We start from the raw sequence: 24,961 nt of genomic DNA, 5'->3' as shown, positions 1-24,961 counted from the left end.
ACAAACCCAACTCTTTGTGAAATCTGTCACCCTCCCTGGGACCTCCTTGTCTCCTCTGTCCAGAGAGAGTTACCTGAGGCCATCGTGTGTGTCAGCCTCTGACAGGCTTAGGTTTGCACCGACCCTCTGTTGTGGGAAGGATCCGGGAGGTGTATGAAAGGGGGTGCAGAGTGATGGGCTGTCTTGGACCTGCCTTGGTCTTTCTGTCCATCTGTGTTAGGGAACTGGAAGGATGGGAAGTCTCTGTACCGCTGTGCATGTCGTGCACCCAGGCAGGGAGGGCAGAGGTGAGTAGGCTGTGGGGGGTTGGTCCCAAGGAACTCAGGGTCACTGCAGAGTTGTGGGGGCAACTTGCCTACCTCAGACACGGCCAGGGGTGGGGTGTGTCATGCCTCTGCCTCTCGTGGGCTGGGACCCTGGTGCAGGCTTCTTTCCCTTGCTTAGACTAGGACCTCCGGACACACCCCAGAGGGCAGGCAGCAGCCAGGAGATGCAGGGGAGTCTGTCCTCTGTCCTTACCAAGTGCATTATGATCCCAGATGCCACCTGCTGTGTCTCCAGGAGATGGGACCTGCTCTCATGCAGCAGGACCCCTACCACGCATGGGGCATGGCAGCACCAGAGGGCTGTGGGCACCAGAGGCATTCAGAAAGTCCTTGTTCACCCTGCCCGAGTGGAGGCGTTGACCTACCTAAGGGACATCTGTCAGGCTGACTTGGTGCCCCGGCTGCAGGCACCTACATTTTTGGCACTTGGAAGACTCCTGGGAGCCCCCTTTGCTTCAGGGAGGACCCCCTCTGCTGACCTTGACTTTCCAGCCTGTCCGAGCCCCATGGAGAGTGCTCATGGTCTGAGCTATTTAAAATGACCACCTCTCTCCATTTCAGAGGCCCATTGGGGTGTCACACACTGGGCAGTGTTGGGGTCCCCAGTCCGGAGGAACTAGCAGTTATCACCAGGAAGCAGAGGAACAAACCAGACTGGCTGGGCTGTTTCTTGTTCCTTTGGGCAGGACCCATACCAAGTGATTGGCATTGGAGAGGTTGGCAGTGCCCAGCTCCCGGTCCCCAAGGACCTGCTTCTCTGCCGGCTAAAGATTTTTGCTGCCGATCCTTTGGGCTTCCCGGTCCGCATTCCCAGAGGAGTTGCATGGGACAATTTGCCTTTTGTCTCCACTGCGGACCACGCTTCAGTGTGGGGGCCCCTGGGCAATCTGGTGGCCCACAGACACACCACTCTCTGACTCAGGGAGCAACCCCCAGCCCGCCAGGGAGGATAGTGAGCGGGAAGGAGCCCAGAGAAACAGCGCGAGAGCTACTCACCACAGGTCCCTACGAGGGTGGCGGCGAGCGTGCTGCGGCTCGGTGGTGACCCAGACAGAGCCAGCTCACCCCCTTTTATTACCCGAGGAGGAGGCAGCCCACCCCCCAGGTACCCCCCGCACCTCCCCCTCCCTCCCAGGGCGGCATCAGGACAGAGTCTGCGCTTTTCCTTTTCTGTCTTCTATTTTTTTTTTTAAAACTCATCAGCTATGTGATTTGTCCCTTCCTGTTATATAATTGCATTTGGGTCGAGTGGTTTTAAAACACATTAGCCTTCCTTCATCACGCTGGCCCCTGGGCTGACAGCAGAGTCCCCGGTGCCCGTAGGGCCCGCTGTGAATGCAGCATGGTGGCTCGAGCCCCCCAGCCTAGCCCGTCCCCGCCCGGCATCTGCCCTCTGTCCCCGCCGGTGACACGCAGACCACATTTGTCCTGTTTCCGTAATGCCCAAAATGCTTTCTCCTAGGCCTTCCATAGTCTTCACAATTGAGGTGTGGAACGAGCAAGTTTGTTACTGTTCTAAAACAAGTAAGTTAATTTTTATTGTACAATAATGAACAAATTCGTTTTTTATTATAAAAGCAATTTGTATACATTTTGGAAGAATTTAGCATGTGTTGGAAATGAGGGGAAACAGCACCAGTCCCATGGAGGAAGTGAGTCCTTCAGCACACGTGATGTGTCTCCTTCTAGGGGGGCGTCTCCCTGCCCGTTGTCAGGGTACGTTCTCTGGATGTCTGCACGTTGAATCTCGCTGCTTCCCTTCAACAGGCCCTCGAGTTGTTAAAAGAATAGCTTTAAAATAGCTGCACGATACTCTACAATCTAACTGCGACTGAGGAGCTAACTTCGTGCTTGGAATGATTACAGAGGACATGAAGGTTGTGCATTTCTGTGGTCAGAAGCCCCTTCTGGGGAAGAGGCCTCCTGGTGGCTCCCCTTGGGTGAGCGTGGGGGGACAACCCCCCACTTCATGCCTCTGTCAGACTTCTAGTGAAAGCTTCGGGGTGCACATGACCCTCAGGGTGTCTGTCCCACGCACTTCGCCCTTGCCCCGCAGCTGCCATTCCCAGCAGTGAAGGTTCTGTGGCTCCCTGGCGATGGGGAGTATTGGGGACACAGCAGGGGCAGGGCAGGGCAGGGGGGGAGGGTGGGCGGGGTCTTCTGCCCTGGGCTGCAGGGTAAGGACACCAAGACTGGATTTTGCCAGAATTTCTGCATCATCTGTAGTCAAAAGCTGCCGGTGCTCGTGGTGAAGAGTAGTGATGGTGACACAGGACACTCTCTCCTGGGGTGTGGTCCTGTCTGAGGGGGTCGTCTGGCGATCCCCACAGATGTGTGCGCACAGGGCCCCCAGTGCAAGAGAGGAGCCATGGGAGCACGTTTGCCCTGTACACATGCACGTGCACATGTATGTGTGTAGGTGTGTGTATGTGCACATGTAAGCATGTACGTACATATGTATTTGTCCATGTGTACATATGTATGTGTGCACATGCTTGTACTTAAGCACACAAGGTCAAGCGTACGTGTGTGCACGCACGTGCTTGTGAATGTGTCAGACAGTGAATCCTCCCCTTTCAGCTAAGTGGCTTTGTCCCAGTGTGGCATTGACCCCTTGCCACTGTGGGGGCCCTCCAGCAGGTGATGGCCAGCAGCGGGGCTGGGAGGCGGCATAGGCATTGCGGCTTGCTCCCACCTGCCCTCCTGTCCTTGAACTGCCCTGCACACAGAGTTCAAAGCCATCCACAGTCCCGGCCCCACCTCGGCACTCTGTGTTCTGTCAGGGGTCGGCAGATCTTATCAGTTCTGTGGGCTGGCATCTCTGCTGCGACCACAGGTGACCTGGCCATGACCGTGGGTGGCTGGGCTCCAGTAGGAACTCTAACAAAACTGGCTGTGGGCTGGACTGAGCCCCTGGGCGGCAGTCAGCTTCCCCCTGTATTTCCAGCAGGCAGATAACTCATTGCAGGTGTGGCTCCTGAACTGTAGAGGGGGGCCCTCAGACCTTGGTGGAGAGACCACAGTCTGGTTTCCGTAGTCCAAATGCAGGACACTGTGGCGACCCATGTGTGGGATCAATGTCCTGCTGCTAGTCAAGTGGAGGGCTTCTGCTCTCCATCCGGCAGCCCCACCCAAGCACCTGGGAGGCTCACAGCCCTGTGCATGCTGTCTCTTTGGGTCTGCAACTATGAACTATGACCACTGCAGGGGACAGTCAGGACTGGGACTGCAGAGGCCACTGGGGGTTCACGGTTACAAGGGACACCTCAGAGAGTCCACGAGGGCATGGCTGCCCTGGAGCCTCCCCTGGCCCTGTCCTTCCTGAGGCTGGGTCTTGGGGTCTCCATTGTCCTGCAGGAAAGTGTCACGAGTCCCACACACTCTCTCTCTCACTTGGGCCGGTTTGAGTGGGTTCTGCTCCTTGCAATGAAAGGAGCCCCACATTGAAGAGATCCTCCTGAGGGACTCACCCCTCCTTGTTCTTCATGTTGGCATGATCAAGGGGATCCCACTTTTCGGAGCAAACTGACTGCTTTTGAGATCTTTGAACTTTTACCTCTAACAAGGTGGATGTCCGGGAACATGCAGCAAGAAACATGATGATGGGTGGCTGTTTTGGGGCCTAGATTTGGGACCATAATGGTGCAATGGGTCAAATAGTGTCCCTTCAAAATTCATGTCCACCAGGGACCTCAGGATGCTACCTTATTTGGAAATAGGGTTTTTGCGGATGTAATCAAATTAAGATGATGTCATGCTGGAGTAAGGTGGGCCCTGAATGCAGTCACTGGGGTCCTTCTAAGAAGAGGACATACATATGGAGACACACTTGGGGAATGTGTTGTGAGGACAGAGTTAGAGATGGGAGTGACGTGGTCACAAGCCCAGGTGGCAGCAGCCACCAGGAGCTGGGGCAGAGGAGGACATGGCTTCTCCCTTGGAGCTTCTGGAAGGAACCAGCACTGTGAGCACCTTGAACTTGGACTTCCAGCCTCCCAAGCTGGGAGAGAGACCATCTCAGCTTGTCCTCGGGCAGAGGATGACATGGCTTCTCTCTTGGAGCTTCCAGAAGGAACCAGCACTGCGAGCACCTTGAGCTTGGACTTCCAGCCTCTCAAGCCAGGAGAGAGTCCATCTCAGCTGTCCTCAGCCACCTGGCTCGTACACTGTGTGAAGCAGCTCCAGGAGACAGAAGCAGTGCTCCATAAGTGTCAAGAGTGACTGATGAAATACTTCTTCCTGGTGCTTATTTCTAGAAGCAGCTAGTCCTGTGGCTTTGGCCTATGTGTCTTAAACATGGCCTCCTTCTGGAGGCCCAGACAGACATGCACAGTCTGATGGGAAAGAGGTGGCCTCGGGGACAGGGAGTCACCAGAGTCTGAGCAGCAGGGTGGCCGTGGTGGTTGGTTGGGGGTGGGTTTTCCGTCGGCAACCAAGCTGCTTCTGATATAGAAGGCTTCTGAAAATCCAAACTCTTTTTTTGAACATTTTTAAATTTAAAATCAATTTAATTCACATGTAGTGTATTATTAGCTTCAGAGGTAGACGTCAGGGATTCATCAGGAGCGTATAACACCCAGTGCTCCTTCCATCACTTTTGCCCCTGCCTGCCCATCCCCCAGTGACCCCCTCCCCCCGCCTCCTCTTCAGCAACCCTCAGTTTGTTCTCAAGAGCTAAGAGTTTCTTATGGTTTGTCTCCCTCTCTTGTTTCATCTTATTTTATTTTTCCTTCTCTTCTATGTTCCTGTGTTTTGTTTCTTAAATTCCACATATGAATGAAACCATATGATAATTGTCTTTCTCTGGCTGGCTTATTTCACTCAGCATAATCCCCTCTAGTTCCATCCATGTCATTGCAAATTGTAAGATTTCATTCTTTTTGATGGCAGGGTAATATTCCAGTGTGTGTGTGTGTGTGTGTGTGTGTATACCATATCTTCTTTATCTATTCATCCATTGATGAACATCTAGGCTCTTTCCATAGTTTGGCTATTGTGGACATTGCTGCTATAAACATTTGGATGCACGTGCCCCTTCAGATCACTATATTTGTATCTCTAGGGTAAATAACCAGTAGTGCAATTGCTAGTTTGTAGGGTAGCTCTATTTTCAACTTTTTGAGGAACCTCCATGCTGTTTTCCAGAGTGGCCGCACCACCTTGCATTCCCACCAATATTATAAAAGGGTTCCCCTTTCTCCGCAACCTCACCACCATATACTTTTTCCTGACTTCTTAAATTTAGCCATTCTGACTGGTGTGAGGTGCTATCTCATTGTGATTTTGATTTGTATTTCTCTGACTCCAAGTGGTGTCAAGCATTTTTTCCTGTGTCTGTCAGCCATGTGTATGTCTTCTTAGGAGAAATGTCTGTTCATATCTTCTGCCCACTGCAAATCCAAATTCTTGAGAACATTTTAAAGGACTCCTCTTTTAGTCAGAAAGTTGTTTCTCAAGTATGTGTCATGTAGGAAGCAAAGTCCCCGAGAATGTGTCATGTGGGAAGCAAAGTGCCCGAGAGCTGAGATCAAGTTTTAGTGAGAGATGAGCAGTAGTGGGAGCATCTTCCTGCCCCAAGGGGCAGTGACTCTGGGAACCTGGCATCATATTGTGATCAACGGAAATGGTGTTCTCCAAGGTTTATACATGACTCCCACCCAAAGGGTTTCTAAGTTTCCAGTGTGGAAACTATTAGACCAGCTCTTATGTGGGAACTGTGCATGAGTCAGTTTTCTCCAGAGAATTGGCACCAATAGTGTGTGTGTGTGTGTGTCTGTGTGTGTCTGTGTGTCTGTATAGAGATGTAAGAAACTGGTTCATGTGATTGTGGGGCTGGCAAGTCTGAAATCTACAAGGCAGGATGACAGGCTGGGGACCCAGGAAAGAGATAAGGTTGTAGCTGGAGTTGAAAGGCAGTCCTCGGGCAGAATTCCCCCTTGGGAGAATTTTCTCCCCGAAGCCCTTTACCTGATTAGATGAGGCCCACCTACACTACAGAGGAGAATCTCTTTTATCGTAAGGCCGCTAATTGTAAATGTTAATCACACTTAAAAAACATTGTCACAGCAACATCTAGACTTGTGTTTGGTCAAACATCAGGGCACCATGACCTAGTCAAGCTGGTACATAAATTTGACCATCACAGACTGCTGTGTTTGCAGGGATGTAGTCAAATGCTCCGTTCTCCAGTACGACCCTTGCCTTGGGATTCTGAGCGAGTCTCTCTCTGGGTGGACTTCACTGGGGGCAACTGCAGGGGAATCTGGGCAGCAGGAGGGAGTAAAGTCTTCTTTCTGGAGCTGGCTCTTTCCTGAGAAGCCACAGCTGTGGGGTAACATCCGGGGCGGGCTTCACCTCCTTGCCAGGGAAGTCACCTGCAGTTTTAAATTGAACGTGAACATCCAGATGGATGTCTGGAGGGACGGGCATGCTTGCTGGATGAGAGATGATGCTGACTGTTCTTAATGCCTTAGCTGGTCTCCATTTTCTGTTTTCTAACCAACAAAACACATAGACAGCTCATAGGTCATAATAACTCTGTGCAAAAACAGCTCTGATGTTATGGGCTTTGCGGGCCTGCTTACTGGTCCCACGGCTGGCCCGCGCGCTGGATGCCAAGAGCCTGGGGATCAGAAAGCAAGCGCAAAAGAGTTTTAGCGTGGCTTTGGGGTGGGTTATCCGGCCCCTGTGAAGTGGGTGTTTCCACTCCATGCTGCAGAGACCTACAGATTTGTGCCTTGCTCTGTCACTGTGGTGGAAGAACCCTGACCCCCTGGAGTGCTGTGGGTGCCTGGGCCTGGACCACAATGGGTCAGACACGAGGTGACCTGGGCAGAGTGCCTCTGGCTGCATTGCTCCAAGCTCACTTGAGACTCCGAGAGATCTTGAGGAGGTCTGTGCTTCCAGCTCCTCATGACGTTTTCCTCTTTTATTTATTTATTTTTTTTATTCCCAAGGAAGCCCTCCCCTGAGCCAGGGACATAACCTCGGCATGTGAGCAGTTGTGTGAGCCCTGGAAAGGCCGGCACAGAGTGGGTGGTTTGGGGGCCCTTTGAAATTATGACCATCACAGCCCTGGGGAGCCTCTCCTCTCTCTGCCTGGGGAACGCTGATCACATGCATGCCTTGGGCTCTCCACAGGCCACTGCCTTGGGGAAGATGGTCACTCATGCCCAACAGCCCCCTGAATACTGGCAGCACAGTGGCTCTGTGTCCATTTCTGGGTGGAACCCCGACTGCTGAGGACCCCACAGGTGTGGGATTTTCCTATGCTCAGGCCTCCAAGTTACCGCTTGGCGAGGTCACATGCGCACAGCCTTTGTTCCTGAAGCTTTCTGCTATGTCAGCACAGGCTGGGCTCTGGGGTGTCTGGCCAGGGCCACTCCGTGCCTTGAGCCCCCATCTCTCTTCTCTAAACTGGTGGAACCGGAGGTTTACTTGCCCAAAACGGGTGTTCGGGCCTTGATGGGGGCAGGAAGGGCTAAGTCTGCTACTGGGTGAGGAAGGACAGGCACCGGGGGGTGGGGTGTCCATGGGGCCCTGGGGCCAGGAGGGCAGGGGCAGCGTGGCTGTGCTGTAGGACAGGGCAGAGAGGGAGGCCGGCTGCCCGAGCTCGCTGCTACGCTCAGAAGTGAAGTGTGTGCTGGGGACTGGGGCTCCCGGGGAGGTGGGGCAGGAGGCTGCTCCCCTGCGAGGGTGCAGAGCTCCTTCTGCCGGCTCTGTGCTCTCTTTGAGGGACTGCATGGGGGGTTTCACTCCATCAGCTGTGGATTAGAATGGGTTTCCCCACTTAGCTGGAGCGGGCTGCACGGGGTCTCCCCAGACTCTCCTCCTAGCTCCTGGAACCTGAGAATGCCACCTTATTTGGGAAAAAGGTCTTTGTAATTAGGGGAAGGATCTCCAGATGAGAAGACCACGCTGGGTGATCGAGATGGGTCCTACCTGCAATGACAAGCATCCCCGTGAGAGGAGGGTGGAGCGAGACCGGAGACCGACACAGAGGGCCCTGTGAGGACGCAGCTGCTGGCTCGGGACGGCGGGAGCCCCCGAGGCTGGAAAGGGCAGAGAAGGGAGTCTGTCCTGGAGCTTCTGGAGGGAGCGGGCCCTGTGGACACAGATTCAGGACTTCCGGCCTCCAGCACAGAGAGTCAACCTCTGGTCTGAAGCAGCCCAGACTGTGATGACTGGTTAGAGCAGCCTCGGGGCCCGTCGAGATCCGGGTTGGCTGCCATCACTACCCAAGCTGTAATGTCTTCAGTGTTTGCCTGGACTGTGCGCTAATGTGGGGCGACAGGCCTCTCTCCGAACACGCAGGGGGCAGGCAGTGCAGGGGTGGAGGGTGGCCGAGAGCGCAGGTGGCTGGGCGGCGCTGGTGGGGGCAGACTCGGGAGAGGCTGGTGTGCTGCCCTTGCTCTCGCCAGCCCTGCTGCAGAAGTCGGGGACAGAGGCCAGGAGTCACCATTCCCCCGGTGGGTGTTGGACGGTAAATACTCAGCTCTTGTTGTAGCACAAAAACAACACGGACAACAAGGAAGCTCATGGATATGGCCAGACCGGCAGATCCAGGCCTTCACACGGGGTGGGTGTCCTCAGGGGGAGCAGGAGCAGGGGGCTTTGGAGAAAAGAGGCGGGGCTGGCCTGCCTTGGATGAAGTCCCTCAAACCGACAGGCCTCTCAAGGTTCCCAGGGGCTTGTTGGGAAGGCCAGAGGATCTGGGCAGTGGGGCGCATGGTGGCCCTCCTGACGCCCTGGGCTGCCCCGGGCGCATGGTGGCCCTCCTAACGCCCTGGGCTGCCCCACAGGACAGTAGCTGGAGTGACCAGAGCTCCCCGGGGTTGCGAGTTCATAAGTCACAGCCAAGGTCACCAACATGTGTGCGTGCAGACAGTACCGAGCCACGTAACGGTCGGAGACTCGGCAGCTGACGTGTCTATGAGCAGCAATATTCAGATGTCATGGGAAAGAACCGCGTGGAAATTCCACAGGCCCAGGTTCTCCTGACAGAGTGTGGGGTGAAGGAGAGGAATACGGGGAGGCTGGAGTGCACACAAGTGGGCAGAGTGAGCGGCGGGGGGGGGGGGGGGTGTGAGGCGAGACCCGTTCAGCTGGAGGGGCGGCGTGGAGATGCTAGGGGAGGTGGTGGCTGGTCGCGGGTGCGGTACTGGCCACACTTCCAGTGCCCAGGTGACCAAAGGCAGGGAGCTCAGGGGGCATGGAAAGGCGCTGCGGCATCCAGGGGGCTTGAGGGACCCATGCAGGGGGCGGGGAAAGAGACTTGGTCCCGGGCAACCTCGCTGAGGACACGCCAGATCAGCATGAATCCCGGGGCCTCCCGCATTGTTGGGGTGCTCTGCGGGACCGCCGAGGGCAAGAATGCCTGCTTCACCTGACGGGCACAGGGACAATTCACAGACCCAAGAAGGCCACTCTGGCAGAAGAGACTGGTACGTTTGAGTTTGAAGTTGTCAGCACTCAAATTAGCAGTGGAGGAATGCGGCTAATGAGGGGCTGGGGTACAGGCAAGTAGGATGGGGGACCCACTGTCTCATTCCATCAACACTCAGGGACACACCAGGGCCATCGGGCTGTCTCTCTGACTCCTGTGAACTCACAGTGACTTTAGCTTACTTTGGGAATAAGGAGAGGTGTGCCAAAAAAGAAACTGATCCCCTTTCATTTGTAGGAACCTTTCCATCACTGAGCAGTGAGTCAGGAGCTATATATTTCAGCAGCTTCCATCCCAGGAAGGGGCATCAGATCCGTCTTTTCTACAGGTCCAGCACAATCTGTAGCCTGGTTGTTCGGATCGATCCAGAAGCTGATTCCTGAACCCCGTGGGCCAGCCCAGGAACAGCGTCTCCTCTGCGGCGGCTGTGTTTAGGGCTCAGTGAACGTGCCAAGCTTGCGGTCCAGGGTCTGCGTGGTGGTGGGGTGGGGCTCTGTCCAGCGTCAGGGCAGAAGACGGGCTCGCTAGCTAAGGCTCGGGGCACCACTTCTCCATCTGCTTCCGGTTCCCATTTCATTTGAACACAAACACCAGGCAGTTTAAGAGAGAAACGTCAAAGCTGGCTCAAAGTCACTTTAGAAAGTAACAGAGGATCACATGGTGGCTTCTCGCTGCAGGAGAGGAGCCTCACACTCAGGGCTGTGTCCTCCTCTACAAAATGGGCCTAAATTTAATCCAAGGATTAAACACATGAGTCCCTGTGAAGCATGTACCGCTGCTCAGTTTTGGGGGGGGGGGTGTTTCCAATTACAGTTACTGCTCCAAGGCAGCCCCAAGGGTCGCAGCGGGCTCCTCTGAAAACTGGAGAAGCCACATAGACACCCAGATGTGACAGTGAATGCCAGACTGTCCCAGATGGAGAAGGACTTTGAGCTCAGCACAGTATGGATGGCAGGTGGCTGGAGGTGGCCGGCAGGCATCCCTGACTGCCCCTGGCCCTCTGTCCTGCTGGATGTCACCGTAGCAGTGGCAGCCCTGGGCCAGCCCCAACCTCTTGCCCACCTGCCCAGGGCTCCAGCATCTGCCTCTCCCACAGGTCCTCTGCATCTGCCCTGGACATAGGTCAAAGGCCCACCTGCTGCCCCATGCTCGGGCTGCCCTTGACCACAGCGTAATTTCTCCCAGTCTGTGAACCACAGGGGACCCACAGAATAGCTGTGAGGGGCTCGGTGAGGCCAGCTGGCCATGAGTTCAGTCATTCATCTTGATACCCGATTTCCTTGAATGCGTGCACACACACAGAAACACACAGAGTGCCTGACTGTGCTCTGACACCGCGTGGGGAACACACAGAGGGTGCAGCACCGAGCCAGCAGGGAAAGGGCTAAAAGATCACACCGAGAACATTCTTCTGGGTGTCCTTCAAAAAGTTTAACACCGTCCTAAGGGAAAAACATGTCAGCTTAGATGTTTCTCATGGATCAGAGCAGGCCAGCAAGGGTGGGGGCAGAGGTTGTCCATGAACGTGAGTGAGGAGCCGAGGGTCTGGGAAAGCTGTCCCCTCACAGATGGAGTTCCCTTGTGGACGGTGTTGTGTCCTGTCTCTCCTGGACCATGTCCACCACGGAGCACGGGGAAGACGGAGGGACGGGATGGTGAGGCAGAGGGGAAGTGAGGGCAGGGCCCTGTGTTGCTCCATCTTGTTCCAACAAACCTCCCCCTTCAGGGCTGGTGGGTCATCACAGGTTTCTGTGGAGCACAAATATACACAGCACATAGTTGTGCACAGACGGGTGTGCACACAGACATATATGTGGGCATGCACACACAGATAAATGAGTGTGCACATGCACAGGCATGTACACATGCACAGAGACACACGTGGGCATACACACACAGACATGGGGCACACACACAGATGTACATGTGTGCACACACGGGAGTACACACAGCAACACGAACATATGAGTGTATGCACATGCACAGACACATGGGCATGCACAAACAGAGGTACACATGTTGCACACACAGGAGTGCACACAGCAACACAGACATGAGTGTGTGCACATGCACAGACACATGGGCACGCACACAGACATATGAGGGTGCACACACAGGAGTGTACACACACACAGACATACGTGGACATGCACACACAGACAGGAGTGTGTCCACACATGCAAACACAAGTGGGCCCATACACAGACATATGAGTGTGTATACATACGAGGGTGCACACACGCAGACACGGGCACACAAACACAGACGTACACTTGTACACACACATACACATGAATGCACACAGCAACACAGACACATGTACATAGAAGGTGCTGGTCAGTCACCATGGGGCTTCTGCATAGTGTCTCTGCCTCTGCTCCCCCAGCTGTGACGCTGGGTCAGCGGCACCTGCCCCTCATCAGAGGGGGCGTATAGATAGGAAGTATCTGAAAATTTAAAGCTCTGAAACCCATGGAGGTATTTTCGAACTTGAAAGCATTTAGACTTTCAAGTCCCTGTTGGTCAGTTTCTTACTAATGGTCACCAGCCCTCTGTCAGGCCCGCAGGCACCTCTACCCTTTCCCAGCAACCCCTACACATGTCCTTGTCCCCTTGTTGGGGTGACCTAAAGACAGCGAGCCACCCCTCCCCGTCTGCCAGTACAAGCTCACACAGTTAGGAATAGCCTTTCCCCACCTTTGTGCGTCCCTAGTGTGAGATGCTTGGAAACCCTTTTAAAAATGGAGTTTGAGGAAAGAATACAGCGCCTGTGGGAGTGGACAGCCACGGCGGGGGCACAGGGCATTCGGGCCTTGACTGCAGCCACCGGCCCCAAGTCATCAAGGCCATCCACAGGACATGGGCATGACCTCGAGGTCCCCAGAGATGACCTCTTCTGAGCTGTCACAGAGCCACATGTGTGAGGTGCTGTTGGACAGGTGGTGTCCACGCAGGGCAGCAGGAGCCTTCCTGGGTTCTCATGAGGGGCTGCCAGCCCAGGTGTTCTGCAGAGCGCTCTCTCCCATGGCCCCTGGGAACAGCCTTGACCCCAATATCTGCACAGATGGTTTGCTGAATGAGATTTACTGCACGGGTGAGCTGCTGGGGCTGAGGAGTGTGTCCTCACTGCCTCGGGTGCTGTCCCCTCCCCTGTGTCCTCTCTCTCAAGGACGGTCCCCTCCCCTGAGTGTCCTCACTGTCTTGTGGGCGGTCCCCTCCCCTGAGTGTACTCTCTCTGTCACGGAGGGTCCCCTTCCCCAAGTCGAGACTCAGCCCAGGGTAAGTGGAGCCCATATCACTGGTATATTCTGGCATCTTTAAGAAACATTTTCAATTTTTCTTTAAATCTTTGGTTGATTTCACTGTTAGCTTCGCCCATTTTCTCTGCTCTGGAGTCCTAACGCCAGCACGGAGACTGGAGAAGGGGCCCCGGGGCTTTCAAGACGCCTCCGGAGGGAGGAGACAGGCTTACCGCAAAGCTGTGGTTGGCCACCCCCTTCCTGCTGTTGGGGTTTCTCTGTGTCAGGGACCCGCGGTACGCCGACTGCCGATGAAAGGAGATCCCGTCTTTACCTTCAGGGAGCGCAGGAGAAAACACACAGTTTAGTGCTATTCTTTCTCCCTTGCCTTGGAGCGAGCGTTAAAACCCGATCTCACGGCGGTGGCAGAAATGCTCCCTCGAATGAAACGCAGAACGCTACGGCATTTCCTTCAGTTCTGTGACGTGCCATGGGCCTGGGGGGGGGTGTGCTCCTCAGAACAGAGGGTGCCCCCCCCAGGGGTTCAGTCATGTAGAGGGGCATTTGGTTTCCCATCCTAGTCAGCTGTTTGTGAGCCACAGGTGAGCAAACCCTGGGTGCGGGCAGCCAGTGGCCTTCCTCCTCTAGCAGGTGTCGGGGGGCCACCTGACATGTACCTGCTCCTCGGGGCGGGGGTGCAGGGGGTGCTGGGCTGCGTCTCCTCTGCCCAGCCCCATGTTCTGCGACATCTAGGCAGCCTGACCTCAGCCGCCGCGGACAGGTTTACTCCATGGAAACTGGCAGAGGCCACCAAGGAGGGCTGACGGTCGCATTTACGCAGGGGGGCTGGCAAACGAGCTCGGGGTTCCTTTTTGGGTGGAGAACGTGTTGCCAGGATTTGCTACGTGTTCCTGCTCCCAGACCAAACTCTACGGAGGGAACTGCTCACCCAGAGATCCCAGCCATGCGGCAGTGAATCCTTCTGATGTGGGGATGGATGTCTGGCCCACAGCTGAGAGCCACTCCGCCGAGACTGGCTGTGGTGGCAGGAGCAGCGTGTGGGGACCAGCAGCCACAGCCGGGCTGTTCAGCCCCTGGGAAGCCTGCCAGCTCCAGGGGAACTGGGACCAGGTGAGCGGCCTCTGACCGACACCAGGCGCTCACCTGGGCTCCTCCCGCTCAACTGGGAGCCCTCACTTGGGTGGGAGCCGTGGCACTTGCTGGAAGCTCCCCCTGGTGCTGGTGCATGTGCTCCAGGAGCCTCCTCCCGGCCCTTGGCAGGTGGCCTCATGGCTCTGAGTGGGGGCTTCACCTCAGAGGGTCTCAGGACCTGCCCTGTCTGCGGCCTGACCTGCCTGGCTACAGGGAGCTCTGGGGTGCAGAGAGGCAGCTGCACGGAGGAGAGCTGGGCACAAACAGGGATGTGCAGAGACCTGCTCTGAGGAGGTGGTGGAGAAACTCCTGGGGTGGGGGAGACAATGCACTTGGCCTCGGAGGGCAGAGGTGGGTAGGAAAGGGAGTGAGGAGGGCTCTGGGCAGAAGGCTCAGCCCAGGCAAAGGTACGGAGGTGTGTGTGTGCACAGAGCGATCAATGCCCACAGGTGCCTGTGAGTGTGTCTTGTTCACTCAGGGCTCCTGTGTGGGCCGGAAGGTGAGAGTCTAGAAGGGCTGTGCTAAGAAATCCCACTCATTCTGCCAGCCGGTGGGAGCCAACGATTGTTCGGGAGCAGAAGAGGAACACAGAGGGAGCTGCGCGCTGGGACCGTGGCTGTGGGCAGAGCTGTAACGAGGGGGTTGTGAGGGCAGCTCAGACGTAGGGACAGAGGAGATGCCATGGTGGCTCAGAGGCCTGGAGGCCTGGAATTCCTGCGAGGGGACTAAACCCTGACCGGGAAAGGAGGCTGCTTCCCTCTGGTGACCCGTGATCCGACTGTAAGGGGAGCAGCGCACCAGCACACGATTCCCTGGCAGCCTGGCCGAGCACCACGGGAAAGGCAACCGGGCCTTCCCTCCCATTCACCCTGAGCGAAGCTGATGTCCTTGTTGCTACTGAGACATCAAGGGAAGCTAAGTCGTGTTCTGTGCCTTGCCTGAGAGGGTCGGGAGCTGCTGAAGCCAGAGAGCCACTTACGACCCAAAACATGGAGAACACCAGCGTCACCTCCTCTGTGTCCTCAGTGCAGAGAATTCCAGAACACCCAGCCACCGCAGTGCTTCCTGCCGGTGGCCGTGGTGGCTCGGGGAGGGCCCTTCAGGCTCCGGGGCAGGAGACGCTGTGTCGTGGGGATGACCCAGAAGCGCAGAACCCCGACTGGCCACTCCCACACCCTCCAGCTCGTTTCCCAGCCTGTGGGGATGAGGGAAGCCGCTAACTCTTACCTTGGCTTTTCGGGGAATTAGTGAACTTCCTTCTGAGAAGATAGGGCGCCACTGTCACCTAGAAGAAAGAAGACGTCTCTGGGCATCATGAATTGCTGTCATTCTTAGCAACACGGGGAGCGAACTTGGGACTTCCCACGATTCTTCCAGATTCTAGTGAATTCTGTCCGCTGCCTTCTGTTCTTTGGCAATATTGGGACTTTTATCAATATTAAAATGCACGGTATCAATAAATGAAACACCAAATATCAGAGCATAAAAGAGACACTTACCTTTGTGAGCAGTGGGCGGGAGGGCAGGGAGCACACATTTCAGCCCCACGGACCTGGGTTCAAGTCCAGGCACCACCCACCCACCCTCATGATGTGGACGACTGTGTGTCCTCTCTGAACTCATCTGGAAAATGAGGCAGTAGCCCCCTCCTGTGGCTAGCGGGAGACTACCCGCTCCTCACATGCTCCCAAATCCCATGGCTGCTGGTCCCCATGCCTTCCCGTCACCCTCACTCCCGCTGACTGCCTCTCCGCGATGGGATTGTCCTCTCCCTGTTCTGCCTTGCTGGGCATGAGCAGGTGGCCTCACTCCCCTGGAAATCTTCCCACGTCTGGCCTGGTATTCTGCCTGGCAGGTGTGGGGGATGCACCTGGAAGCCTGCTGGAGAGGCCTCCAGGGCTGGGCTTCCCTGAGCCCATCAGTAAGCTCCAGGGCCTCCAGAAGAGGGTGGGAGGTCAGGGCCCGGGGGCCCGGGCTGAGACTCCTCCATCATTTATCCTGTCATTTATGGTCTGCGTGATCTCAGTCAAGGACGTGAACTTCTCTGGGCTTTGGTCTTCTCACTGGGACAACAGGGTTAACCGCAATGCTTCCTCACCAGGTACGTAAACCTCAGATGCAAGGAGCCTTCAGAAAAGCACAGTTTTTAACTCTAAAGAGCTACCAGTGTCACTGTCACGACACACAGAAGTGCTGCGTGTTCACTGTGGCTCCGAGGGGACATCAGGCAGCAGGCAGGACTGGGAACAGACGCCACTCTTTCGGGGGCACTGGGGAGGGCGCCTCCAACTGCACCCCCAACCACACGGCCTATACCTTGGAGATGCCCTGCACGCTGTGAGCGGGGCCACCGTCTCCCACACCCCGGGCCCCGTAACACCGCATGCACGCTGGCTCCTGATGCTTCCACAGCTGGCCCCCACGTCCCCCTGGTGAGCCTGTCCCCAGGCCTCTGGAGCCTGCCAGCCCGCACGGGCCAGGGAGAAGAGCCCAGAACGGACTTATCCATGACTGATGGCATTGGAGGGGGGTCCATGCAGCCTCCTTGCCCCATACAAGACAACGCCCGGGGCGTCACTGGGAGCCACAGATACCTTGCGTGGGGTCTGCCGAGGTGGAAGGCTTGCTGGCCTCCTCCCGTCGGTCCCACCTTCCCGCTCCTCATCTGGGTTTTCCCGGATTTCCCCAACCAATGCTCTGACACCAAGTCTGTCCCTGTGTGTGCCTCTGGGGAAGCCGCCCTGCGGGGCAGGCCGAACTGCAAGGTGTGCTGGGGTCAGCCCCACTGACACGTGTCAGCTCCCTGCTTGCTGTGCTGCCAGAGAGTGGCCCCGATCTCTTCCTCCTGGAACGACACATACCTCCTCCATGGGGTCTGCGTTCGGATCCTTAGGATTCCGGTCCAGTCTCTCAGCAAGCCGGGGAAGAAATATCTGGGGACAATGAAAAGGCCTGTACCTAACGGTGGCTTGTTTGACGCCTGCCCCAGGAGGACCAGCGGGACAGGGGCACGGCCTTTCTCCGTAAACATGGGGCCAGGTGCTCAGGGACGGCCCGTCAGCCCCCAGCTCACCAGCCCAGTGGCCTGGGCTGCCAGGTACAGCCCAGTAACACACAGGACAGCCCGTTAGCTTTGACATTCAGAAACAACGAATACGGTTTATAAGTCGGCTCCAAGCATCGCAGGGGATATACTCATACTCGAAAGTGACGCATCATTTATCTGAAGTTCGAATGTCCTGTGTACCTCCTGCAGCCAGACCTGGGGCTCCCCCGGGACCACCCTGTGTTTGCCTGCCACGTTGCCCCACCGGTGTGACCAGCTCTGGGGACCCCAGCTTGACTCTGGGCAGATGAGTGTTGGTCCCAGACCTACTGTGGAGGGTGGGGGGCAGCCCCCTCCCTGCTGTCCCCAGGGAATCTGTTCCAGTCACACCCAGCCAGGCTGGCAGGGTGGGAAGGGAGGGGGCCAGTCAGCCTGTTGGTTTCAGGCCCCCGGGGGTGGCTCTGGCCGGGGCTCTGGGCACAAAGCCAGGCGCCGGGCTTCCTGGACTCACCGGCAGGTTAGATTTCCTCCGGGGCTTTCCCGAAGGCTTCACGGTGAGCCCTGCAGCCTGCAAGGCGGCAATCTTGGACTTGATGTTGGAGACCTGGCAGGAAAAAGGACAGACACACGGACGTCACTCTGATACACCAGCTTGACGTCACAGTCCAGGAAGAGTAGCCTCCCATTCACCAGCTTTCTTACAGTCCCCTTAAGATGGGGTCCCAACAGATGCGATTCCTGGGGGCCCATTTTCATGTATCTTCATGGTTGTCGAGGAGGGGGCTCCTTCAAGGGTCACCCCCATGCAGGAGGAGGGGGGCTCTGTACATTTTCAGGCACTTTGGGAAATCTGGCTCCCCCCAGGGATGGCAGGAGGGGCAGTGACAGCGGACAGTGTCACCACAGCTCTAAGAGACAGGCCTACACTATGGGCAAAGGCTTGACTGGCCTCTGGCAGAGCCTGCCTTCCTGACATCATTTTAAATGGGCCCCCAACCCTGGCTCCCACAGTAGCCAAAGGAAATTTCTGGAAACAGAATCAAGGCCCCATCACCCCTATTCTGGTCCCTCCAACGGCTCTCTGGACTCTGCCCTCCTCTTGCAGCAGTCTCCTACCCTCTCCCCCTCACTCCTTCTGCCCCAGGCTCAGGGTTTCACTGCTCCTTCCTGAACATGCCAAGTTCAAGACCACCCCAGGACCTCCACACATGTGTGCTGCCTTCTTCTTGCAATATTCCTTGCTGAGCAGCCCACCTGGGGGCTCCTCCAAGCCACCCTCACTTCCTCCCTGCACGGCTGGCTTCAAGAACCGATCTTTGGTCATTGGCTTGGCCTCTATCTCCTTCCACGAAAGCAGAAACTCCATGAAGGCAAGGCTCCATCAAAGAGTGCAACAGCTGTGCCTTTGTGCCTTGCTATTTTCAGGAGTTTGAAAATCATTTTCTAAGCAAGAAGGAATAAACTAATGCAAAGTCCTCGGGGTGGCTTGTCCCCAACACACACAGCTCTGGAGACACGCTCCTTACTCCTGGTGGGCACCTGCTGATGAGCAGAAGTGAGAAAGGGCCGTGGGTGCGGACTCCCCCTGCAGCCCGAGGGGCAGACCCTCTTTTCTCTGGGGGACACCGGGGGAGGGCAGAGCAGAGCTCAGTCATCTTGGCTGTCCCTGAGAGACCCTGGCAGTGTCCTTCGACCTTTGTTGGCTCCTGGCGCTTGAGTCCTGGACCCACACTTGGACTCACAGGATGACCTTTGGGTCAGAGTCTGCTCCGGACCTCAGGGTTGTCCTAAAACTGGAGCCTGCTTCTGGAGAAGGCCCCTCCTCCTGGGATATGGAGGGGTAAGTGTCAGCATCATTCCTGTAGGGCTGAACACCCTGCTTGCCTCTCCCCAAGGTAAATGGGATGAAAACAGGGGTGGTGGTATGGGCAATCCCCACAGAAACCCCAAGCTCCTGTTCTGGAGCTTTGGTGCACTGTCCACAGCTGCCAGAATCCCACCACGATTCCGCCTGGAGACCCCCTGCCCCTGGGACTGGTGTTACCTCACTCTCCACCTGATGAACCTCTGAGGCTGTGACAGCCACTCTGTCCTCCAGCTCCAGCAGCTCCTTGTCTGTGGTCCTGCTGGGCTGCACAAGGTCCTGAGGGTCCCCGGGGATGGTTTCCTGTCTGTACGTCTGGCCCACAGCCCCTCTCACCTGGGAGGGGGAAGCATGGAGCGTGACGACAAGCAGGAGAGACGGCAGGGCGCTCCCCAAGATGGGCCCATCCTACGGCATTCTTTCCTCTGAACTTGGGGCTGGGTGACTAGCTGGCTGGCTGGGGGCTAAGCCTCCCATGCAGCTCTTGTTGGGGCCCAGGGCCCCCCAGAGCTTGGCTGGCTGCCTGGGGTGGGCAAGGGGCTAAGTCACAAGCTCTTGCCTCCTGGCCCGGGAGTCAAGAGCTCTTGCCTCTTCCCAGGTCCTGCTGAGCCCAGTCAGGTGGCCTCACCTCCAGGCCTGCCCCCGGGAGGTCCCTGATGGAGGGGCTCCTGTCCAGTTCTGCTTCTTCCTCCTTGCTCCCCTCCTCCTCGGACGAGGCTCCTTGGTCACTTATGTGGCTGGTCAGCTCCTCCAGCTTCCTCCTGAGGGTCTCCTCTTCTCTGTCCGCATCTGTGGGCTCGCAGCCTGGGAGACACTGAGACAACCAAACAGACTGGGATTCAGCTGGTCATCTGTGTGCACTGTGCTCAGAGACAGGACTCTGGGGGATGTCTCCATTACTCGCCCCCAGTGCCTGTGCTGGGGCCAGTCCTGGCCCTCGTGAACCAGGGTCTGTAGGGTGGGGCACTCCTGTGATCCTGTCGCCACCCAGGCCAAAGATCCACCATTCATGACCAAGACACTGAGCTTTCCTTTGGGGACACTTTTACCATGGGAGGACAGTTCTTCCCTCCGACCCTAAATGGGATCCCCAAGATGAGGGAGTGGCCGGCAGACAGAGCCCACTCTCACCAGCAGGAATCTGGGGCCCATCTCCGCAGAAGCACTAAATTCCCAAGAACTGGAAGGAAAGCTAAGGCCACCATCCATAACGGGACCTGGGAAGGGGAGCGTGAGGCCCGTTTTGACACTGAGAGTTCTAGAACACCAAGTAAAATCTGGGAGTGGCACCACAAGAGAGGGCAAGGGGTGAGCAAGAAGATTGACAAATTCAGCAAGTGAGGCAGCTGGATCTGAAAGGTATGACGTGTCACTACCGTAAGGGAGCTGTGGTCACCGCCACTCCTGGTTGGCACAGGAAGGCGCTAATTCATTATGCCAGGCTGCTCGAACTAAAAGTCATTAGCTGGCAAGAGCCTCGGGTCGCTCTGGGCCAGGAGGCACCAGCTAACAGCCTCAAGTGACTAAAAGTACAACTTCCTCCTCTCCTGAGTCACCAGAGTCTATTAGCGCCCAGACCAGACCCGAGAAAATCAATCCTTCCTTTCCTCCAAGCCCGGCAGGTGCATCCTTCCTGCCATTATCTCCTCGGGAGCTCACCCTGTTTTCAAAGGGAAATGCTCAGCGACATGAGCGACAGGATGAGTTTGCTTTGTTCGGTAGGTAATTGGTTTGATCTTCACATCACCGAGGGCTTTGAGTGGGCAAAGCTGCCCAAAGAAGAATACAAAAGCTGAGAAACGTCACCGTCACCGCTGGGTGAGGACTTGGAGCGACTGCCACTGCCGGTAACCGAGCCGCCGTCTGGCTGCCTGGGCTGGAGAGGTGGGATCGATACCCGGCTGAGAGTGTGCACAGACTGCTTCTGTCTTCCGGGGACACATGGCCGGCACAAAAGACCCCACCCCCTCACCGAGAAGAAGAGGGTGACCCACCGGTGCCTGACACAGCTGCTGTCAAATGTCACTTCCAGATTGAAAAAAAGAAAATCACCCTGAGACAAGGAACTGGGGTTTTTGTTCTCATCTGGGGCTGGAGGAGAGACAAGAGCTGAGGGTGACAGTGATGAGGGAGCACGAGGCTGGCTGAAGACAAAGCAAAAGCTGGCGCCTTGCACCCCTTCTCCATCCGCTCCCCCTCAGTCATATGTGTAGCATCCCTCAGGCAGCCCTGACTGCCATGAACAATAAGCAAATAATTAACTTGCAGAGCTCACAATCCTGCAAGACAGGAGTCTCCCTTGGCTTACAAATGTCCTAAATCTCATTAACAAGGATGACTGATGGCAGGATTGTGACATCCCACCAAAAAGTCTCCCAACTATCTTAATGTTAATGGCTGGTCTAAAGACAACATAGATCCAGCCACAAGGGCAAGGCCTCCGGTAGGCCTGGGACATCCTGGCACCTTGTAGGCCCTCTTTAACATATGAAAACTCCGTTGAAACCTCCCTTCCCCTCCCCTTCCCCCAATGGCAAGGTATAGAACCTGCCATCCCTCACAACCCGTGGCAGCCCCTCTTCCTGCCCATGGGTCCTGTCCCCGTGCTTTAATAAACCACCATTTTGCACCAAAGAAGTCTCAAGAATTCTTTCTTGGTCATCGGCTCCGGACCTCAGCCCACCATTCCTCACCTAGGTTCTAGAACTTCATCAATAGGACCCACAGCCCCTTGCAGGGACCCCTGGAATGGTCTGCCCTGGGTTTTCCCTGGGGTACCTGGCCTGCTGCCCACTTGGCCTTTACACAAAGATGTGTGGGACATGTGCTCTGGGAGAGGCTGGGGGAGGTGGAGTTGGAGACAAGCTCCGAGCATGAAATAGGGAATCATTCAAGGAGGCAGGAAGGATGGCACGTACCAGGAGGGCTGGCCAGATGTCAGGGAATGTGTTTTACTGAAAGTTACTACAGTCGTTAAATTAAAAACTTACTGAAAACAGACAGTTCCAGTCTTTATCACCTTGTCATCTGACTGAGGGTTCCTCTGTCCACTGTGGCTTTGCCACACAGGAAGGTCCCTGCCTTGGCCTCGCCGCCCCTCCACTACCCTCCCCTAGCCCTGCTGGGGGCTGACCCCTGGTCTGATCAAAGGTTACTTTCCTGTGTGGTGTTTTCCTCACTCTTCCGTAAAAGAGAGTCCAGGCCCCAAGAAGTGAGAGCCACTCTGGGTGGAGAATGCTGGACGGCTTTCACTGCAGACCTTCTCAGGGTCTTTCACACCCTGCTGTGCTCAGGGCAGAGGGAGAGCACCCTTCTTCCAGAGGCAGAGGGTGGGCACAGAGAACCTCTAGCCCATGGCTGTGGGAAGCTTCTGGGTAGCGCTCCAGGAAAGAGAGTCAGCTGTGCCTCAGGGCACGGACTCTGGAGAGGGAGAGACTTCACATTTCTGTTCCGCTGACATTAGCCCAATTTTAAAACAAAAAACATGCACCGATTCCTCAGAAGCATGCGAAGAAGTGCTCCTTCTACAAGTCTGCTGCTTTTTTCTGGCAGATCCCATTTCCCGAGGCTTGGACAGAGGATCAAGGTTGGAAGAGCCTCTCACCTTTTCTGCATCAGCTGAGATTTGGGAGGGCTGGCACCCCACCCGCCCAGTGGGGGTCCCGTCCCCATGCTGGCACCTCTGCTGCTGGGGACAGAGGGTTTAGCAAAGTCTGGGTCCCACTGAGTGGGTCCCACTGGGTAGCTCCATTAGTCACCAAGGGCCAGGGATGGTGCTGCTAGAGTGACAGCCAGGAGTTTTAGGGGGTGTGTGGGCTGGGGCTGTGTCAGATGAAGCTCCTCCTGGGTTGTCAGAGTGCGCACAAGGCTAAGGGGCGGGGGAAGGCCCTAGCTCCCTGCAGAGTGGCCCCTCCCACCTGCATCTAGAAGAGGGCCAAGCACAGCCGCATGGGTCCCAGCTGCTTTCCGCCTTTTCTGAACATGCTCAATATCAGTCATTCCTTCCACCTGACAGCCTGAGCTCCATCCCTGGGTCACCCTGAAGGGAGAATCCCCAGGGGCACCTCCCACCCTTCAAGTCTCCCTGGGGGGGAGGGTCCCAGGAGGAACTCTGAGCCACATACTAGAGCCTGGGTCAGTCCTCGCTCCTGAACACATGCCTGAGACCAGCCGTGGCTGAGCTGCCTCTGGGATTCCATCCAGAGCAGGGCTCTCCTCTTGATGTCCTGCCTCTCTCTGGCTGCTCACTAACAAAAGGCCCTAATCCCAAGATCTCCTCTGTAGGAGTTGGGCCTTGCCAGGGTCTCTATGAGTCTGCATCAGCCTATGGTCAGGCTGTCCTCGTATAAAGTGTGGTGGCCTTTCCTCCCATAAAATGTATTTGCTCAGATCTGACTCTGCTGTCTGTAAGTGGGACCATGGTTTAAATTCAGGGAAGGGAACCCGGGATACTCAGAGGAATCTTGTGATTTATGTCATAAATCAGGGTCTACAACGTGAGTGAGTCTCCCTCATTTAACAGGTGTTTTGTATGTCAAATTAAATTTTCTTAAAACCTGCGGAACATCTACTAAAGGCATACCCTGGTGGAGTATTTGCTCCTCTTGTAAATGACAGAATGCTTGATGGGGCGTAAACTAAGTATCTGCTTCCAGAGGAACCAAGCACTGACACAGGCCACAGTACGGATCCTGAGACCGTGACTCCGTGGGCAGGAAGCCAGGCACGCACATCAAGCGGTGAACGCTCCCGTCTGGATGCAATGCCCACGGCGGAGACGGGAAGCAGGCCGGTGGCCGCCTCAGCTGGAGGGAGCGGATGGGGAGCGACGGCTCACGGGATTGGCTTCCCTCTGGGGCGGTGACGTTTTGGGACCGACAGAGGGGACGGCTGCACAAGGTTGTGAACGCACTGAGTGCAGTGAACATGAGCTTCAGGACGGTGAATTCTACATTATGTGGATTTCATTTCAACAGGACAGCGGACATTTGGATGATACTGCTCGCACGTCTCTGCTACACAGGCCTGGGCAAACGTGCGGCTTGAAAGCACTGAAAGCTTTGATTTCTCCAAAGCAGCTTGGCATGAAGGTTAAAAAATCTCCATCCAAAGCATCAGCAGGAAGGAAAGTTTTGCAGGTGCCTTACCTGACTCTGGGACGGGGTGTGGCCTCCTCCTCCGCATGGGTGGAAGGCAGCGTGGGGAGCCCCGGGGCTCTCGCCATCGTCCTCCGAGGTGTCCATTTCGGCCAGATACTGGGAGGGGAGCCGCTCACTCCTGGTGATGCTCTTCCCTTTGGAGTGAGAGTGGGATCGCATTATCCAGAGCAAAAAGTTGGAAGCCAGTGCACACGCTTTTCCCAGTAAAGAAAATGAGAGATGACAGAAACCGAAGACATGATTTCAGCCCCCCGAGGTGAGGAAGCAGAGAACCTTAGATCAAGGTCAGAGCGGAGCGGATCCCAAACCCTCACACGGGACCTTCAGGAAACAGGATCCTGCCCGGAACTCTCAGTGGGGCCAGAGGAGCAGAGACCACATCAGCCGGGTGACCACAGTACACGAAATTCCACCACGTGAAACTGTGTGCCCAGAGCGTGGCTGATGTGGGGCCCAGGCAGCGTCCGTGAGTGGTGGGGGCTCTGGAAAGTCTGTCCCTGCTGGTCCCTGAGGGCTATTTCTCGCATCTGTGTGTGGGCACGGATCACCTCCAGCATGCCCAAAAATGCTCATCCTGTGCTCCAGATTGGGGGGAACTACTGTCCCCCCAAGGCCTCACCGCAAGGCCCCTCCCTAGGGCTCCAGACCCCTCCCTGGGAGGTGGAGTCAGAGGAAGAGGTGGCCAGGGCTGGCTGCATGGGAGTCACTGTGCATGGCCGCTACTGTCCTC

The 24,961-nt window shown here is 56.2% G+C and overlaps 1 protein-coding gene and 1 long non-coding RNA gene across 5 annotated transcripts in view; one reads left to right on the top strand and one right to left on the bottom strand.

The window, feature by feature from the left end:
* Positions 1–217: 217 nt before the first annotated feature.
* LOC132013684 (uncharacterized) lies at positions 218–10,178 on the top strand. Its single transcript, XR_009403073.1, has 3 exons — positions 218–287; positions 1,789–1,850; positions 10,100–10,178. It is a non-coding gene; the product is annotated as an uncharacterized LOC132013684 (long non-coding RNA).
* A 191-nt stretch (positions 10,179–10,369) lies between these two features.
* MLPH (melanophilin) overlaps positions 10,370–24,961 on the bottom strand; it is a 42,998-nt gene continuing 28,406 nt past the window's right edge. For 2 of the 4 annotated variants that reach the window (XM_059393783.1, XM_059393784.1), the window contains 8 exons: positions 24,220–24,365; positions 19,701–19,886; positions 19,253–19,408; positions 17,720–17,812; positions 17,024–17,095; positions 15,390–15,447; positions 13,244–13,344; positions 10,370–11,520 (listed from right to left, as the gene is read on the bottom strand). In XM_059393783.1, the coding sequence (XP_059249766.1) occupies positions 11,494–11,520; positions 13,244–13,344; positions 15,390–15,447; positions 17,024–17,095; positions 17,720–17,812; positions 19,253–19,408; positions 19,701–19,886; positions 24,220–24,365 (839 nt within the window). In that variant the 3' untranslated portion in view covers positions 10,370–11,493. The remainder of the gene's footprint in view (positions 11,521–13,243; positions 13,345–15,389; positions 15,448–17,023; positions 17,096–17,719; positions 17,813–19,252; positions 19,409–19,700; positions 19,887–24,219; positions 24,366–24,961) is intronic. The other 2 variants (XM_059393785.1, XM_059393786.1) reach the window with 1 other exon arrangement.

Source organism: Mustela nigripes, chromosome 3, assembly GCF_022355385.1.
Source record: "Mustela nigripes isolate SB6536 chromosome 3, MUSNIG.SB6536, whole genome shotgun sequence".
Classification (NCBI taxonomy): Eukaryota; Metazoa; Chordata; class Mammalia; order Carnivora; family Mustelidae; genus Mustela; species Mustela nigripes.
The sequence above is the reverse complement of the archived record's forward strand: the minus strand, read 5'-3'. Positions and strand labels throughout refer to the sequence as shown.